The sequence below is a fragment of the Charadrius vociferus genome, unplaced genomic scaffold (genome assembly GCF_000708025.1).
Source record: "Charadrius vociferus isolate BGI_N301 unplaced genomic scaffold, ASM70802v2 scaffold676, whole genome shotgun sequence".
In the NCBI taxonomy this organism is placed as follows: domain Eukaryota; kingdom Metazoa; phylum Chordata; class Aves; order Charadriiformes; family Charadriidae; genus Charadrius; species Charadrius vociferus.
The window spans coordinates 828,321-846,346 of NW_009648661.1; the positions used below are offsets into that span (position 1 = coordinate 828,321).

At 50.0% G+C, this 18,026-nt stretch overlaps 1 protein-coding gene across 1 annotated transcript in view; it reads left to right on the plus strand.

Moving 5' to 3' along the window:
• SLC4A4 (solute carrier family 4 (sodium bicarbonate cotransporter), member 4) overlaps nucleotides 1–18,026 on the plus strand; it is a 158,997-nt gene that overhangs the window by 86,585 nt on the left and 54,386 nt on the right. Inside the window, exons 7-8 of the mRNA XM_009886487.1 lie at nucleotides 1,666–1,742; nucleotides 15,235–15,392. Coding sequence (XP_009884789.1) covers nucleotides 1,666–1,742; nucleotides 15,235–15,392 — 235 coding nt within the window. The remainder of the gene's footprint in view (nucleotides 1–1,665; nucleotides 1,743–15,234; nucleotides 15,393–18,026) is intronic.

The window sequence follows — 18,026 nt, forward strand, 5'->3', positions numbered from 1 at the left end:
GGCGTTTCTCACTCTGTGAGTAAACGTATTTGTAAAAACCTTGTAGAGATAGGTGGGGTCTTAAATCTGGCTCGCAATAACAGCAGGGAGAGGAAAAGCTGGGGATCCCTCTTTTATAATATCTAATTTATCTAATCGTGCGTGGCTTTTGCTGTGTGGACGTTCAATAACGCGCAGCAGCTGTATTGTGATTCCAGGTGGCTCACAGGAAAGGATGCTTGAAATCTATCTCCACGTACGTTGAGTACGTTGGAAAGAAAACCCAACTCTGGGAGTCCACATCTTTCTCTTCCCACTCCTCTTTTTTTTTTTTTTTTTTTTTTTCCCTTCTTTCTGGATGTGCTGATTTCTCACAGAGCTCAGTTGCACTGGGAGCTGATGAACGCAGAAAACTTGGACCTTCATTTCGGTACGAATATCAAAGCATATCAAAGTTTAATCAATACTGTCTCGTAACTTAGCCTAAGTTGGGAAATGCCTCAGTGCCAATTCTTTTTTTGAGTATTTTCTGTCTTTCCAGTTCCGTTCATGGTCAGAAACTCTGTGATAACAGCTCCTGTTGCTGTGTTTCTGGTTCCTGCCAGCGTGGGTGAGAAGGGATGGGGAAATTTCAGAATAATTTAAAAAATGCATACTGACTGCTGTGGTTTATGATATTTTATCCATCCCAGAAGCCCTTTTTCTTTCTTTTTTTTTTTTTTTTTAATTAAATTATTTTTCTTCTTCTACGATGATGGCTATTTCTGGGTTTCTTCAGTTTCGACTGCAGATGCTTTTAGTGGCATTGTAGAACCGAATTCTGCAATTGTGGGGCTTTTTTCCAAGTTCTTTAGAGCTGTTTCCGCACGTTCTGCTGGTCTCTGAGAACACAAGAATAAGTCAGATAAGTAGTCCGTAAGGGAGCAAGCAGCTCCTTACTGGCTCTTCTGCACTGCTTGACTGCCCGCCGGTCGGCATTACGGACGAGCAGTTGGTTTTCGAAAAAGAAGTGGAGTTGAACTACTTCAGCTCTTTGTCTCTGGGGGTGTTCTTCATCTCTCTGGGGTGTCCACTGTCAGGAATCGGTGACTTTTGGCCCATCAGTGTGGTGCGCACGTTGTTTTAATCCGTAAAATGCTTAAGGTTCGGGAGTTTACTTGAAGGAAGGTAGATTTTTATTGTCGGCTGTTTTGAGGGACCAAGAGCTGCCAACCTCCCTCGCTGTGTGAGCTGCCTACCCGCGTCGGGGACGCTGAGGAGCCCAGGGCAGATGCCATCTACGTAGGAGAGCTAAGGCGAGGGGTTGGCAGGTTGGAGTGACCACGAGGGTCCCGGCCCTCTGGAGGGATGGGTCTGTGAGTGGGTCCGGGGTGACCCAGCAGCGTCAGGGTCTGCAGCCTCTTGCTGCTTTGCTTTTTCTGCCATAGGAAGGAATTATGGAAAGTCCTTAGATTTTTTTGGTGTCCTCAGAGTCGTGGGAATGCTGTGGGTCAGAGATAACCAAGCGTTAGCATCTTAATATCCCATGTGCCACGTCAAGTCACAGAAAGCAGCCTGTCAGGGTCCTCAAATTCCCCCCACGGGCCTCCCTTGTGCGAGGAAGGGTGTTGCTGTAGCCTGAGCCTCTGTGTTCTTCTGACCAGATCACAACAGGCGCTTTAATTGGTGTCGACATTGTTCTTACAGGCAGCCCAGCCATGACTCACAGAAACCTGACTTCCACCAGTCTGAACGACATCTCTGACAAGCCTGAGAAAGATCAGGTAAGCTCCAGATTCAGACTCCGCTTGGTGATGTGTACGGTTAGGAGCAGGATGGTGGGGAAAGAGGCTCTGTACCATCAAACTGAAGCAGAAGAAGAGGCTGAACCAGGTGAGTACAGTATTTCCGAGTCCTGGGACTGGATCCTCCACTTTGTAAGCACCAGCCCTTGAAAAGAGCGGGTTAAACTCTAGCAAGGCCTCAAACAGGTGACACCGTCTACATGGCATCTTGCCGATACCCATGAAAAAGGAGGGAGAACATCCAGATATTGATTTATTTTGGATCCTCTTAAAAACCTGCTGAGAAGTGTGTCTTCAGGGGTTACGGGGAGGACCTGCGGAGGAACTGAGGTCCTGCAGCATCCAGGGCACGTGTCCGTGAGGGCCATGGGGTAAAGCAGGAGCGTTCAGGGGATTGTCCCCACTGCAGCAGCCGGTGGGACAGAAAATGCCACCTCATTCTATGCCACCCTTTCCAGCGCTTCAGAAAGGCCTGACACGAAACCGTGGAAGAACAGCTCCAAAACTGAGAGGAGTAATTAAGTTAAAATCGGCCTTGAGCGCCAAGTCTCCGCCAATCTGACCAGTTGCTTAGACCAGGGTAACGTTTGCGGTATATCATCCGGGCGGTCTTTGCGCGCCTTCTCGTCCTTTCTGAGGGTTGAAGGGTCTGAGGGGTAAGAGTGAGTTTATTTCAGCTCTTGGAAAACTGGTGGCTGAATAAGGGCTCTGTGCAAATTTCAAAAAACCTTTGTCTTGGTTCCAAAAGTGGGTTATTCTCAAAGCGTGACTGTGTCTTTTGGAGAATCTCTCTTTTTTTTTTTTTTTTTCATTTTTTTTCTGGTGTCTTTCAGCATTCTCTAGCCCCATGGTTATTCTGAATGCAAATGAGGGCTACTTTGGGAAATGATTTGGGTAAGGCGGTAGTGCTGCGAATGACTCCGGTCCTTCAAATGACGGCTGGTTGCAGTCTTCTCTAAGTGCAGCTCTGCCTTAAAGGGACACGGCAATGGAATCGGTGTAGAAAAGTGAGTTCGCAGTAATTAAAGATTTAAAAAAGAAACAGATATTTATACAAATAAATATACTTTCACAGAAAGAGAAGGGGGGGCAACGTGTTTTGCATTGAGCGTCACTCAGAGTTGTGGCGTACATCTGTGTCGGTTGGTCGGTTTTGCGAAATACCTGTTTAATCTATGCAGCCACTCCTGGGGACAGATTGGGATTGTAAAATAGCTTTTTTTTTTTTTTTTTTTTTCATTGGAAAGGCTGCTATGTGTTCTATTTTTAATCATTTAATATTTTAATCACCTTGTAATTGGGGTCTTACAGACAGACTAGCAGAAGACTAGGTCTGAAGGCTGCAGCAGGCTGCCTGGGTCTCAGGAGTGCAGTCTCGGTTGCCCCTCCTGCCGAAATGAAACATCTCTGGACACATACGCATAATAGACTTTTTTTTTTTTTGTGTAGAATTGGGTATAGAAATAGATGTTTCGGTAGTGCTAATAGTGAAATCTGTTAAAAAAAAAAAAAAATCCAGTTTAGATGTGCGCTCCAGAGTTTTTAACTTTCAGTGTAGATAACGCCTGACTGTTTGTAGTGAAAACCAGTACTTGAAAACTAACTAGTTCCAAAACGCCGCTTAGTTAATTAGCCCGTGTCCTACTGATGAACTCTGCACAATGGAACCCTTGTACTGCACGCCTTTCGAAAGCTGGCCGGAGGAATCACCTTAGCTCTCAGTTTTTGTTACTGATTGACTGAAACTCCTGTCTTGATAAAGTTTGTGAGACTGTGGTGACTGGCAACTTTCTTGAGCAGAACTTTGCATGCCGTAGAGGAGGCAAGGGAATAATCCATCACGTTTCGACAACGGGAGCTGGAAAGAGAAGAGATTTTTCTTGCCTTGACAGCAGAGGGACTGGCTTTCATTATTTTGGTATCCCATCTGGAAGCTTGACAGTTAATGAGGCCGTGGAGCGAGGTCTGAGTGTGCTGGAGAAAGAGGCTGTTGCAGCTTTTATTTATTTGTGTGTGCATAAGAAGAGGCTGAAGTGACTTTATAACAGTTGCTTGGAGCAGGACCGGGGTCGAAGCTCTTTCATGGATGGCTATTTTTGCAGAGATGAAGGAGAGTATTATGTGCCTGTGTTTTAAAGGAAGAAAGGCTTTGAACAGACTTCTGTATACCTTCAGTAACTTCCCTGCGCACTTACATCCTTAATTTTCAGTTCTGCAACCTTGAATGCTAATTGGGATGGTGCGGTTAACAGCGTAGCGGTATTATAGCCGGAATACTCCTTTAATCGGTGTTTCGGTGGGCTCTGATTGAGCAGAAAGACACTGAAGTGAAATTAAGGTAGAGGTTCTGGATGCTGTCTCGTCAAACTCTGAAATGTGCTCCTCAGAAGATTCTACCCTTTTATTTCTTTTTGTTTCTGCCTCTGTCTCTTCATGGAGCAGTGCTGGTGGCCAGTGCTTTGCGGTTGCAGCGTGACCTCCAGCCCTCCCTTTTTTAGGTTGGCGGGGTGGGTTGTCATTTGTGATTGTCATCCGCACGACAACGTGGAGAGCGACACAGGCCATGCCGCAGGACAGTCCTTGCCCTGTACGCTCATCTAGGTGGAAGCAGCTGTGACATTTTGAAGCAGCCGTACCTTCCAGTACTTTCAGCCTACCTGGGAGAGTCTTCTCACCCAACTACCACCCTCCAACCCCGGTGAGCTCCATCCTTAGACGCTCTGTCTCTGCTTAGCAACAGTTCCTTTGCATGCTTTCGGAAAAGCAGGCAGGTCCTGGGCATCACCTGTGGCTTCCCTTCTCCGTTCCCCTTGACGTTGTAAGGTCCACGTTGAAAACTGGTGTCTCCCGTTGTACGACCCTGATAATTCTTTGTTTGGGATCATTCTCTGCGGAGCCAAACCCGGAGCAGATCCCTCGGCATGCTGGAGGTGCCTCACCGCTACCGAGTACCGAATTCTTCCATTCAATTCCACGTTTGCAACAACTGGTGGTTTCCAAGGACAGCCTTTGAGGTTAGAGACAAGAAGACAAGCCTGGAAGGAGGTCAGAAGAGGACACTTTGGGAGGGGGAAGGCTCTGTGCAGAAGAGCGGCGTGCGTTGGCGTGTTATCTAATACACTTGGCCACTTCTTTCTCCTCTTGGAGCTGTTATTGGCAGCAGTGCTCGAGCGTGGTCACCTGTGCCAGGCGGCTTTCAGGTGGCCTGGGTTGTGGTGGTTTTTTTTAGATAATCCAGTTAAGGGGCAGTAAGCAGCTGGGACCTCAGCTACAAAGGCAAAAGGCCAGACTGATCCCTCCAAACGTAGGTACTTCTCGGAGATGCCCGTAGTTGAGCTTGGTCTCCTGAGCTTGTTTTTCGGTCCCTGCGGAGAGCTGGAATTGCGGAGTCGGTTCAGGGTTCTGGTGAGCTGGTTGCCTCTTGGACAATTGCCTCGCTCTCTGCCGAAGCCCTGCTAACATAGACAACCGTGAACACCCATAAGCTGCGACAGATGCATTTATGCTTTCATACACCTGTGCCACAGCAGCACCTGGGTGAGGTGGGTGCTTCTGTCCCAGCAGGATGGAGGGGTGTTAAAACGGCTTGAGATCTAGCCGAGGACATGGCGCTAGAGCGTGCTAGAGAGTGTTGGACGTGCTTAGGTTTGCCCTGAGGATCTGTCAGAGCATCCTCCTGGAGGATGGCCTCCCTGTGTTTTGCAAGGGCCTGCTTCGTCCTGCCCTGCGGAGACACCAGGAAAGGTGCCCATGTTCAAAGGCGAATGCCCGGTGGAGGTGGTGGCGGTTGGGTTGGCCTCCTCCAGGGACAGAGAAACAGTGAGGGAGCCAGAGGAGCGAGAGAAGGCAAGAACCCTCAGCTTCCCCGTGACTCTGTCACCAGGAGCAGAGCTTTGCTTCGCTACACAGGCACCGGACCTGGTCAGAAGTCCTGTCCAGCTCGGTGGCTTCCTCGCAGATGGCAAAGATGAGTTAGAAGACAGAGAGCACTGAGGATGAGGGACGATATTTGAGGTGGCACAGCTGGGACACGTTGGGTCCCAAGGCACACCGACACGAGTCCAGACAGTGGTAATAACAACGGGCGATACGGTTTTATTAAAATCATAGATAGCACTCATATTTATGTTGCGAGGTCGGTTCCTCTACCCTCAGGGAAGGGCTGGTTTTATCCTTTCTTCGGATTTACTTTGATCTTGCTTTTGTTTTGTTTTTTCTCATACTCTTTGCCTTCTTAATACACTTTTCAGAGTTAATCTTCTTACTGGGTAACCATTAAGCTCTTTCACGAAGAAAATGAACTTAGAATCCCGCTTGGAAAAGACTGGAGTCAGGAAAGGACAAAGGACGCTCAGGCCTTTTCCAGAGGACCAGCCGAAAAAGTGCTGCCTGTTGCCTAATTGCCAGGGCAAAGCGCCACCCGTGTGAGAGGAGGGGTGTCATTCTCTTCCTTATATCTGAGACAGGATGAAATAATTTTGCCATCAGAACAAGGCGGCGTGAAATCGTAAAACGATGTGGAAATCCGAAACTAATGAAGTCCTGGGTCGCTTGTAAGGTTGGGATGTCTGCTAAATTAAAAATGTCACGTTACTCTATTTCCCCTTTAATTTATGGCAAGCAAATTATTTTAAAGCTGAAACAAGAGGAAGGGCCAATTACCAAAATGCGGAGTTTGCAGAAAATCTTTAACTGCGGATTACTCATCACAAAAGTCGCATCAGTAATATCGATTGGCACCGCGTGTGCCTGCGGCAGACGAAACACAGTGTCCCCCTACCCCGATTGCGGGGCTGGTTGTCACGCCTGGCGGTCTGTGGAAAGGGAAATTAATGGGAAAGGGGTTTATTGTTTATTTTGAGAGTGCAGAGTTGGTTACAGTCTGTGGCAGCACCGTGTGGGGCCACCAAAGCTTTGCCAAAGCGGCTGCGCCATCGGTCTGGGGTTCGCCTGCAGAGAACAGGTTGTAGAGAGGATGCGCGGGCAGCAGCGAGCCGCAATGTCCAGTTGAGCAAAAATACGTGTATTTTCAATGAGAAACCTTCAGCCTTGATTTACTCCTCTTATTTCGGGGCATCGGGGTCTGCTGATGATGACCAAAGGGACGATCCCAGCTGAGCTCGTGGGATAAAAAGCCGTAACAGGCTATTTGTTGATGTCTGCAAGAGGTGAAGGTTTGTAGGGGAAGAACTGAAGAGGGGGAAAAAAAAGCTTTTCTTCCCATTTTCACCGCCACGCTCAATAAACTGAAAAAAAAACAGGGGAGCTCCGAAGGAAGTCCTCCCTTTGCGCCTCCAGCCGGCGTGGGAAGCTTGCCTTGTGGCTAATGGAAAGGCTTTTGATTGATTCCTCCTATCTGTCAGCAGTGCTGAGCACCCAAACTGCCCTGCGTGGTTCGGAGTGTATTAATTATGAATATTGAAGGCGGGTAATTTGCATGAGCCGGCTCCTCTCTGCCATGGGAATGGCGGCTCGGTTCATTGCGCTGTATCACCCCGAGGTTGCGAAAGGGACGGGTTCGGCGTCCCGAGCGTCTTGCAGAAGACGCTCAGGGCCCTGACTCAAACCTCTCTGATGATAAAGAGCTTCAATAAAGGCCACCAGATTCTGATTTTGCTCTTTTATCGTGTTTTTGCTTTGGGCTCGTTTGACGTTTTGGCAGTTGGTAAGGATAATTAGGGAAGAGGAGGTGTGTTCCCTCTCGTTGTATTTGTGTTGGCAGAACACTGCTTCGGAGGTAGCAGTGCAGAGCAGTGATTTGCCTTCATTTATCTTATTTTATGAGGTGTTGGCGGCAGTTAATGTGCTGGTCATTTGCATCTAGATAGACTAGCAGCGGCGGTGGCACTTTGGGGCAATTTATTTTTCTTTTCTGTTTTCCAATTAATAAAATAAATCAGCATATAGGCTTCCTGCTCTCTGCTGGGCTCTGAGCTCTCAGTTGCCAGATACATCAGTGGTACCGGAGCGGTGTCTGAAAGACCAGGACTTCTCACGGCAGGAGAATTCCTCCAGCTCTTGAAGGTCGAGCTGTTTGCTCAAGTTTTTCTCTAACACCATCTTGACTAACACCAAACTGAAAGACCTAATGAAGGTTTCTTGAGCTGTCAAAAAAAGAGAACCTTGTGGTTGACCCCAATCTGGTCCGTAGCAGAGACGGGTCTAGAAAAAGCAGGTGCTTCTGGTGGGCTGTCCAGCAACGCTGGGGGAGGTGAGGGGGTTGTACACATCTAGGTACATGTAGGTTGTTCAACCAGATACGGTTGGAAAAGATCTAACGCGTCTGCTCGTTTAGGTGTTGAAGTTATACATCTTCTACATATATTTAATGCAAATAAGCTGTTTTGATATATTTATGTCTCTCGGCCGCTTCCGAGTTTGGATTGCTCTCATCTGAACTCCTGCCACCTTGCCAGTAGCCTTTTGTCCCCGAGGGTGCCCAGAAGAAGAGCGCTGAGTGGTGGCAGCAGTTGGGTCTGCACAGGGCATCCCAACCTTCACTCTTTGTTGCTGGTGGCATCCCACACTCCGGTGCGATTTTCTTTTTATTAAAGGCTCATCTGCAGGTCAAAGGGATTGCCAGTGCAATTAAGCGGCGCCGGCAAGTCCACATGGTGGACCCACAGCCTCTACCCCCTGGAACCCCCTTCCTGGGTGACCTGTACTGAGGAGAAGTCATCCTTTTGCTGCTACGAGCTGCGAACACCAAGAGTTTGAGGGGCTTTTCCACATGGCACATGGCTACACCGGCCAAACTACTACGTGTGGGTGATGCCTCCCTTGGGAAGGTTGGCGTTGTGCTCCCGGTCACCCGGTTCTCCACCGTCTGCTCCTCTGCCGGGGCAGATAACAGCGGCCGCTTGCCCGGCGCTGCCGGCGCGTTTTGCTTTTGGTACTTTCCCGTTCTCTCTCATTTTCGCTGCACATCAAAATAGGCTTTTCTGTGCGTTTTTGAGCTTTCTAGCCGGTTTCAAACTGCGCTGCCACACGCTGGCCTGCAGTCGCAGTATCTGAGTCACAAGTGCTTCAGGAGATGTTTATAAAAGCATCCCCACGTGATTAAGCTGTGGAAATGTTAGTGACCTTGCTTATACTTAGCGTTGCTTAAGCCCCGTTCGGGCTGAGCTCTCCTTTGGCAACGTAGCTTGGAGTTTCGCTTAGTCCCACGCGAGACATCTCCAACCGCAGCGTGCCTGCAGCCTCATCCCTTCTCCGTTTGAGCAACCTTTCGGGGAGGACATGGTTTCAGTCCTCTTTGCAACGCCCAGAGGACGGTTAGTCATTTATGGTGTTAGAGCCAGGATCGTAAGTTAGCTCTTGATTCCTGTAGCCTTAATAAGTTGAAAATATTTAACATCATTATTTTTAGCTTCGTCCGTGAAGCAAAGCGGTTGAGAAGAGTCAAGCGCAGTCTTTGTCAGCCCCTTTGTTGCCCCAGCGCAAGCGGACCGTAGGAAGCCGGGGAAGTTCCCATTCTCTCCCACTTGGTCGCTCTTCCCCTGAGAAACCCTTTGGTCATGCTCTGTTAAAATGTCCTTGGCAGCTCCGAACGGCTGAGCCGCTGGGGCTTCTTTGCTGCTCGAGCTGTAAAATAAAGGGGACATTTAAAGAAAATCTCTTTTATCGGGGACGCGTTATCACTGAGCTGATGCAACAGCGTATAGAAAAAGAATATATGTTGATATAAGGGGATTTTGCTGACCTGGCGTTATCTCCGCTTCTGAAGGGAGGTATATGGGACAAACGCGGGCTCTGAATGAATATGGTCAGTCAGAGAGAGGCACAAAACCCTTCTTATTTGTTGTGGTGCGCGCACTGTTTATTCAAACCGGTGTTTCCATATCAACAGGGAATCTGTGCCAAAGCCAGCTCCGAAGTTAAGAAAGAAACTGGCCTCGTTGAGAGAAACCCTCCTGCCCTTCCTGGGGGACCCACGGACGGGGAGGGCGCCGGTGGGATCCCACTGTTGGCACCGAAGTCCAGTGATTAACGGTGGGGGTGCTCGGCTGCTGTTCCTCTCTGAACAGCGTCTCCTCATCGCCGCAGTCACAGGCAGGAATTCCTAATTTTTAGGTCCGTCAGCCTGGATGACCTAATTTAACTCCACGGAGCTCCGGTGGAGCTGTCTTCCAGTACAGATCACTGCCACCTTTCTGAAGGCAAGGAAAAGTTTCTAGGAAGTGTAGTAAACTGGATTTTTCCTTGAGTTTAGCTTTTTTTTTTTTTTCTTGACGTGGGGAGCAGTTCAGCTTGCCTGCTTTCTCCTCGCAGCGCATCATCAGCGCAGCTCTGAAGCGTTCCTGGGCAGCGGGGTTCTGCGCAGAGACAAAGCGCAGAGCGGTGAAGGCATCCCTTGCGGTAAACACTCACGGGGTAATTTACGGGGAGGTAACCTCAAACATATATGCGAACAGATGCAGAACAACAGAGGGACAGAGGCAGATCGAGATTCCCGGGGGAATTAACCTTTCGGCAGTACGAAAGCTCCGTGTGTCCGCGCTCAAGCGTGGGAACCCGGTGATGAAAAATGATGCTGTGATGAGGTGAGCACACATACCCCCGCGCAGAGTAAACAGAAGACAGAGTGAATTTTTAAATGGCCTCTGTTAAATAATGCAACCTTCACCTCTTCTTCCCCCCTCCCCGTCCCTGGGCAGGAGTTTCTTCCCCAAGGGTTCGGTCGCGCTCTCGGGCAGCCCGATGCCGCCGGCCAGGCTGGCCGGTGCCCCGCGCTGCACTTGGCGTTGATTTAACAGGAATTTGGGGAACTGGATCCCTTCTCCCTGTGACCAGGGACCGTTAAGCCTTCCTTTAGTTACACAAAGCACCGCGTGCGCAGTTGGGCTTGTGACGGTCATCTGTACAATCCCCGCTGATTTTGGATGGTGGGCGCCGCAAGCGAAGGAGGAGCTGGAGCCTGCAGCCAAAGCATCCCCAAACCTTCACGTGGGTTCCTCCCTTCCTGGTCCCCGTGTCAAGCACCGGCTGTTTTTAAGAGTGCGACGCTGGAAGTTCCTGAATATAGTGAACTTAGAAATGTGGTGGAGTGGAGAAGAGCGGGTTGGAAGGGACTCTCTGTTGGAGACGCTGAATATGATCTCGGGGTGTTCGGCTTGAAAAAGCGTGGCGTGGGGAAGAGGAAGGAGATCTGTAAAATGATGAAGGTCATAAAGAAGAAGAGGAGGGGTGGAACGTTTTCCCCGCGGGATGGCATAGCCCTGGGAGCTTCGCTTTCTCAGAGCAGGACTGCCAAAAGCCGCCTTCCCGGGCTTTTAAGCCAAAGGCCGGAAACGCTTATTTTTGATATTTGCCGGGTAGATAGCATTCGCGATTCCTCATGCCAGTGGCGTTTGCTTTGGTGGCTCAATTCCACTGACGATAGCAACGAAATGGTGCTAATGGGAAGGGGAATTCAAGCTTGCCCTTCGGATCCGGCGCGGCTGGAGGAAGGCGGGTGACTAAGTTAGTGCCTGTTCATTGCTTCCTTAGGTGAAGCCGGTGGATGGCCCTTTCCTTCTGATTTTATTTTATTAATATTGTTATTGGAAGGATGAGACAGGGATTATTAGTTATGTGCTGTATCCGTATAATGGCATTAGACTGGAATAACATTTTCCTTTGATTTTTCCTCTTTTGGAATTTTGGAATTTCGGATTTGCACGCTGCAAACCAGGCAGGCGCTATCAGGTGAGGACAGCGGTGATGGCCCGGGAAGGCCACCGCTCTACCCACAGCAGAAAAGCTCACGAGTTGCGGCGCCTCGCGCTTCACCAACAGGTTTTGTTTCATCCCAGCCCTCCTTTCGCTTAGGGCGGAGTTTTCAAACAGGCTGTAGCTGCAAAAGCTTTACGTTGCGTAAAACAGGTATGAGGTGGCACGTGGACTGCACGTGGCGGGCTGTGTCCCATCTCACTTCATGGGGACCACTCTTCCCACACAACTGGCGTTTCAATCCCAGCCGTGCCGATGGGGCGAGCAGCCCACGTGCGAGGCACTGATGGCCATACTCCATGTGCCGAGGGCTCCCGTGCAAAGGGAGGGGGTGGCTGGTGATGCCGCCTGGCACGCTACGGAGCTCCCTCCCCAAAAAACAATCCCTTCCAAGCTCTGCTGGGATCATAACCTGCATTCCCAAGGAGGCTGGTGCTGAGAAGGTGGCGCGCTTTACCTGAACTCCAGCTCGCGCAACCGGAGGTTTTTGGTTGGTAACTCTTCCTTAGGCGGGGGGTGATGAAATGCCGCTACGACACGTAAGGGCAGACGGGTTCTTCCCGAGATCGGTGCCTACGCGTTCCTTGCAGGTCGTTCTGCAAAGGCTGGAGCATGGTTGCAGCAAGGCGGCTAGCTAAAGGGCTTCTCTAGTTAGGATTTTAGCAGCGTATCGTGGGGTTTTGTTAGCTCTGCGTTTCTGGTGCTTCAGCCAATGACTCATTTAATGGAGTTTCCACTTGCCTTGGGTGTTCTCTTGCCTTGGCCAAGCCTGCAGACTCCTGTGCAGAGGGTGCCAGGGCTGCCAGGCAGCAGCCGGGTGTTTGCCCGGCCGAGCGCTTCTTGTTCACCTTCTCTTGCTGCGGTCTGTCGGGCAGCTGCGCTCCTGGTTGTGCTCGGTGCTCCTGAACCAAAGGAAGAAGCTTTCCATCCTTTAAAAAAATATTTGTGATGCTGAGTGGTTTAGGAAAATCAGTCTGACTTGGTCCCGTAGATGGTTTTTGAACATTTTGCCAGGAGGTCCAGGGGCACGTATCTCCCCTCGGCGCTCTCTTGTCCTCGGTGAATGCCATCAGTCCTTCCCGCTTCCCACACCGCTTGCCTTTCCTTTATGCCTTCATTTTGGGCTGGAAATGGCAGAATTGGGAACTGCACAGCAGCGTCCTCTGCCACAGGGGCAGCGGCAGCACAGGGACGTGCCCGAGAGCTGAGGAGCAGCTGCGATAAAAGCCATGTGGACTCAGGAATTGCTTTCATTTCTGATAAATCTTAAGTGATGCTGATGATAACGGAGCGTTACAACGCATTGAGGGAAGCTGCGGTTTTCAGGTTGCCGTGTACGCAAGCACAGCGTCAGGGGTCTGTGGCCTTTAGAGTAACGTTGGCAGTCGGGTTGGAAGGATGCGCATTTTAGCAGAGTGCGGGGAAAGTGAATATAGTGATTTCAGCTGTGCCACCTCCCTCTCTCCCCACTCTCGGGTGCTGCCGAGGACTTAAATCTTTCCGAAGCTTTTTCAGGGAATGGTTCAGAAATGGGTTCTAAGTGCTGACTGCACCCTTCCCATCACCTAGCTGATAAATGATTAAAGAAAGCGGCAAGCGGTGCTGCGAAACTCATTTGGAGAAAAAAAAAAACCCAAAACACTGTGATGATAGCTCTTCAAAATGAGCCGTGCCGTTTTGACTTGAGCTCCTGCTGGTGGGTTCTGGTTCAGAAAGGCACCCACCCGCCTTTGGGCCAACACCGTGCTGCTTCAGCGACGCACATGAGCGCACAACCAACCTCACCCTGTTCAGCAAAGTTGAACGTTCGTTGGGGTTTTGCCACATTCCCATTATTTATTTTTTTTAATCTCCAGTGTCCTCCAAAACAGTATTCATGGAAGAACTGGTAGCACTTTTCCAGGTTTCCTCCGCAGAGCTCCTTGAGGCTTATTTAATATTTTCTCTGGGTATAATCCTGACCGAAGCATGCAAGAGTCAGGTGGTTCCAGCAGTTTTCTTCCTGCCGAATCAATAACTCATGCCTTTTTCATGACACTTTTCCCATTTTTGCTACTTCTCTGAGTCGCCTGGCAAAGCTGGTTGCGGGTGCGTAGCCCGGTTGAGCGTTCCCTGCTCCGTGCCGTTGGCGTTTCTGGCAGTACATCCTCCCTTGCCATTCACCCTCAGCTGGACAAACACAGAGCATCACCAAAAATCACCCGGGGTGTGGTGCAATACGGAGGTGCAGAGCTGAGAAGAATAACCTTTGGGCTCCAAGGAACTCTTTTTAGCATGAAGCTATAGCTACACTTTGGGAGAAGACATATAAATGAGAGTGTAACCCTGGCAGCCGGCTGATGAGAACGATGCTGGTCAGTAGATTTCTTCCGGCACCCTGGTTTAATGGTGATGGACGCAGAACCGGACCTCGGATACCGTTTGGATGCCTTGAGAAGGATTGGAAATGAATAAGTGCAGCTTTATAGGTCATCTTAGCTTGTTTTCCTGCAGTTTTGAGCCTCACCGTTCAGTACCACACCGATGCTGTGATGACTTTCTAGAAGCGCTGCTTATATCATGAGGGAAGTCCCAATGGGGCTTTCCTTGCTGGTGGATTCTGCTCCCAGACTTGAGGCCAGCGCCCAGAAGGACCCGCGGTGGAGGGAACAGAATGTCTCGCTCTGCGCGGTCTCCCTTTTTCAAGCCACGAGATGACTCCGTGCGCATCCCAAGGCAAGAAATGGGGTGGAGATCTCCAGATCGAACGCACGGAGCTCATTTCCGCTCCGCAGTGACGGGCTGCCCTAGGTGACACGATGTTGACTGCCGCGCGTCACCAGTCCTGGTGTCATGGTGTTGGAGAAGCCATGCACACGCCACGTTTAGAGCCACAGGTAACAGTGGGCTTGCCGTGAATGAAGAGTTAAACTCCAAACACGATGAAAAATTGTATATTCCCATGTGCTTTTCTTACTCATCAGGCAGCAAAAATTGGTACTAAGTTCTGCCAACCCTACGTACAGAGTGAAATGCAGGCGCCCAGCTCCTGGTGACCATCCTGCAGGGTTAGCTTTCCTCAGGCCGGTCCTTTCTGTAGCGGCAACCGCAGGTCGTGGAGTTGTGCTTTCACATTTGAAAAATGCCTGCCCTGCCCCGGCGTGCAGATAGCCAGGCAGCGCGGCAGCGCGGGGCTTCTTCCTGCAACCCTGCCCGGATCTACTCATCTTCCTCAGTGCTTCACACCTTTTTCTCCCCCAAATTGTATCATTTTGGGTCTGTAAACAGAAAGAGCAGCTCCAAGAGGCATGACCTTGAGCATAGGAAGTTCCATCCAAACCTGAGGAGGAACTTCTCGGCTGTGAGGGCGGCAGAGCAGTGGCACAGGCTGCCCAGAGAGGTGGAGGAGTCTCCCACTCTGGAGCCATCCCAAACCCGCCTGGACGCCGTCCTGTGCCACTGCTGGAGGTGCCCCTGCTTGGGCAGGGGGGTTGGACTAGACGATCTCCAGAGGGCCCTTCCAACCCTGAGCAGTCTGTAATTCTGTCACCTTCTCAACATCGTCTTGGATTCGAGCACTGATATCAGTGTTGTTCTTATGGGGCTGATCTTCTTGGTCTTTGTATCTCAGGAGGCTCTGCGGGGATGATTCGTACTGACCAAAGATACATTCTGACCAAGGAGGAAATGTGGGTGAAAACTGGGTAAATTTTATTGCACGTTGCTGTTTGCATGCCTAACAAGACTTAATTTGCTTTTCCTTCCTCTTTCACTGATGCAGCTGAAGAATAAATTCATGAAGAAATTGCCCCGTGATGCTGAAGCCTCCAACGTGCTGGTGGGGGAAGTGGACTTCTTGGAGAGTCCTTTCATTGCCTTCGTCCGGCTGCAGCAGGCGGTCATGTTGGGTGCTCTGACTGAAGTCCCCGTACCGACCCGGTAAGAGAATGTCCACCTTTTAAAATAAAAACCCCAGGCCAGAGGAAGATGTTCCCCGTTGCTTTCCATCATGTGATGTCAGGGTTATTGGTTTAAAGTAACCAAACTGACTTGTAGCTGCTTAATCATTCTCAAGTCCTGAATTTGGTTCTAAGACAAGCTGTAAAATACACACACACACCCCAACTTCATGACTGCACAGTAAAGGGCGCGATCAATGTCAAATTTACCTACTGGGGCTTTTTTCCTGCCCCTCATGGTTCCCCCCCAACACGCACTGTACATACCTCAGCTTCCCTCTGCGCCTTTTGGCAGTATATATATTTCCCCTTAAAAACTCCCATCAGAGGAAGGATTCAATTCTGACCCCGCTGGGGTGAAAAAAAAAAAGTCAGGTAAACTGGAGGATACATTTCCATCAGCGGTGGTCACACTGTATGTTGCTTTGTAACGCGTAACGGTTCGGAGAAAAATGTCATGTGTATATTTTATTTATTGCGACTCATGTTGTAAATGAATCTGAGTCTCACAAATATCTTACGTGCTTAAATATTTGAATTCGCTGCTTGAATATGCATAACCGTGTGTACAGTGAGTGCGTGTATCTACCGGAACGGCAAAGCTGAAGTCCTGTTTGAATTCTGAGCGGTATCACCCTTAGTTATACGATTCCATATTGTTTATCATGTAGCGCAGTAGGGAAGAATTATCACGACAGACATCCAGAACATCTGCTGTGCGTGAGCGTTGCACAGTAGTATACCACCGAGGTAAGAACTGTAAAAATGACGAGTATTAAAAGGTACTGACGTGCGCCCAGAACGGAGTTTCGAGGAGAAGGGCCGGAGAGGCTGGAGGTGGGCAACCTGCCGCGGGTCCTCAGTGTCCCCCCTCAGCTCCGCGTCTGCGCTCCGGCGCGCGTTTGCTGTCAGCTTACGGAGGGTTTATTTTGCATTTTCCTTCTAATTGACGGAGTTCAAATTGCACCTTTGACATACATATTTTATGTGAACGGTTTCGAGGGCTTTCAGTACAGAGCGAAAGGTGTAATTTGGGTAATACCGAGAGGGTTTGGGGCTGCATCAAGTAATATTTCGTGAGAGGAGCCGTAGTACCGCGACAAAAGCACATGGCTACTGCAATGAATCTCAGCCATCATGTGCAATGAAAGTGACATGGTTATTATAAGCCATAACTTATTTCCATGTGCAAAACGAAGGAAAAAGATGAGCTGGTTTTGCCAATTGTTTAATTGCCTTCTAGTAATGCAGCAGAGTTTGTATTTCTTGGAGTTTCATTAAGCAGCTCCTTGCAGTAACCACGTCAACAACTGTTTGCACACACCGGGTGTTCTGGTAGGAGTACGGGGGGGATAAAAGCGGTTTGATTTTATAAAAGGTTATTCTTTGTTCCTCAGCATTACTGAGCTCTGTGTACTTCAGTATTTCGGTTTCCGAGTCTAACCCCGCTTAATCCTTTTTTTTTTTTTTTTTTAAACCCATCTCCGAATGCTTTTCAGCAGACGTAAAATTAGGTATTGTTTGTTTTGGTAGTGGGAGCCAGGAAGTTAGATCTAGGATTGCTGAACGACCTCATTACTCAATAGCATTAATCAAGACAATGTGTCCTTCCATGCCAACATTTTTTCCAGGAAATAGTATTATCCGTTTGCTGTCCTCCAAACCGAATTCTAGCCCTAATCAAAGCAGGGAGGCTCATTAGATGGCTTTCCTGAGTAATGACGAGCCATTTGCAATGGCTGCATCCTGTGAAATCCAATCAAGGAAATCCCATCAGGGCCCAGACGAGCTCTGATGGAGCGTCTCCGCAGGCAGCGCCGACTCTCGATGGGCGTCCCTGTCATGGACGTGCGCTTAGCAGCCCGCAGGCTCCGCAAGATGCCGGAGCTGGAGCCTTCGGCGTGCCCCCCACCCTTCTCTCCCCCCGCGCTTCTCCTTTCGTTTTGTTAAATTATCCAGTTCCTGTTAAAATTGTCAAAACCGCGCCATCAAAGCTTGGCACAGCAAAACCCCCCTGTGGGGGCTTCTGAATAAGCGTTTCGGCGCTGAGTACGGTGGTCCGGGTCTATCCAGTAACCGTAGCGGGACCTGCATCTCTGCATCTCTCTCTCTTTCCCACATCTCTGCATCTCTTCAGCAGCAGCGGGTTGTTCTCATGTGGGGCAGGTGGGGAGTTAAACCACCCGGCTTTCGGCGCGGGGCTGTGGGCGTGCTGGTCTGCAACGCGGAGGGGAATCGCAGAATGAATCCCAGACTGGTGAGGGCTGGAAGGTCCCTCTGGAGCTCCCCCATCCCACCCCCCGCCAGAGCAGGGGCACCTCCAGCAGTGGCACAGGACGGCGTCCAGGTGGGTTTGGGATGGCTCCAGAGTGGGAGACCCCCCCTACCTCTCTGGGCAGCCTGTGCCACTGCTCTGCCGCCCTCACAGCAGAGAAGGCCCTCCTCAGGTGGAGATGGAACTGCCGATGGTCACGTTTGTGCCCGTTCCCTCTTGTCCTGTCACTGGGCACCACTGAAAAAGACTGTTCCCATCCCCCCGGCACCCTCCCTTGAAGGATTGATCAGCATTGATAAGATCCCCCCTCAGTCTTCTCTTCTCCAGACTGAACAGCCC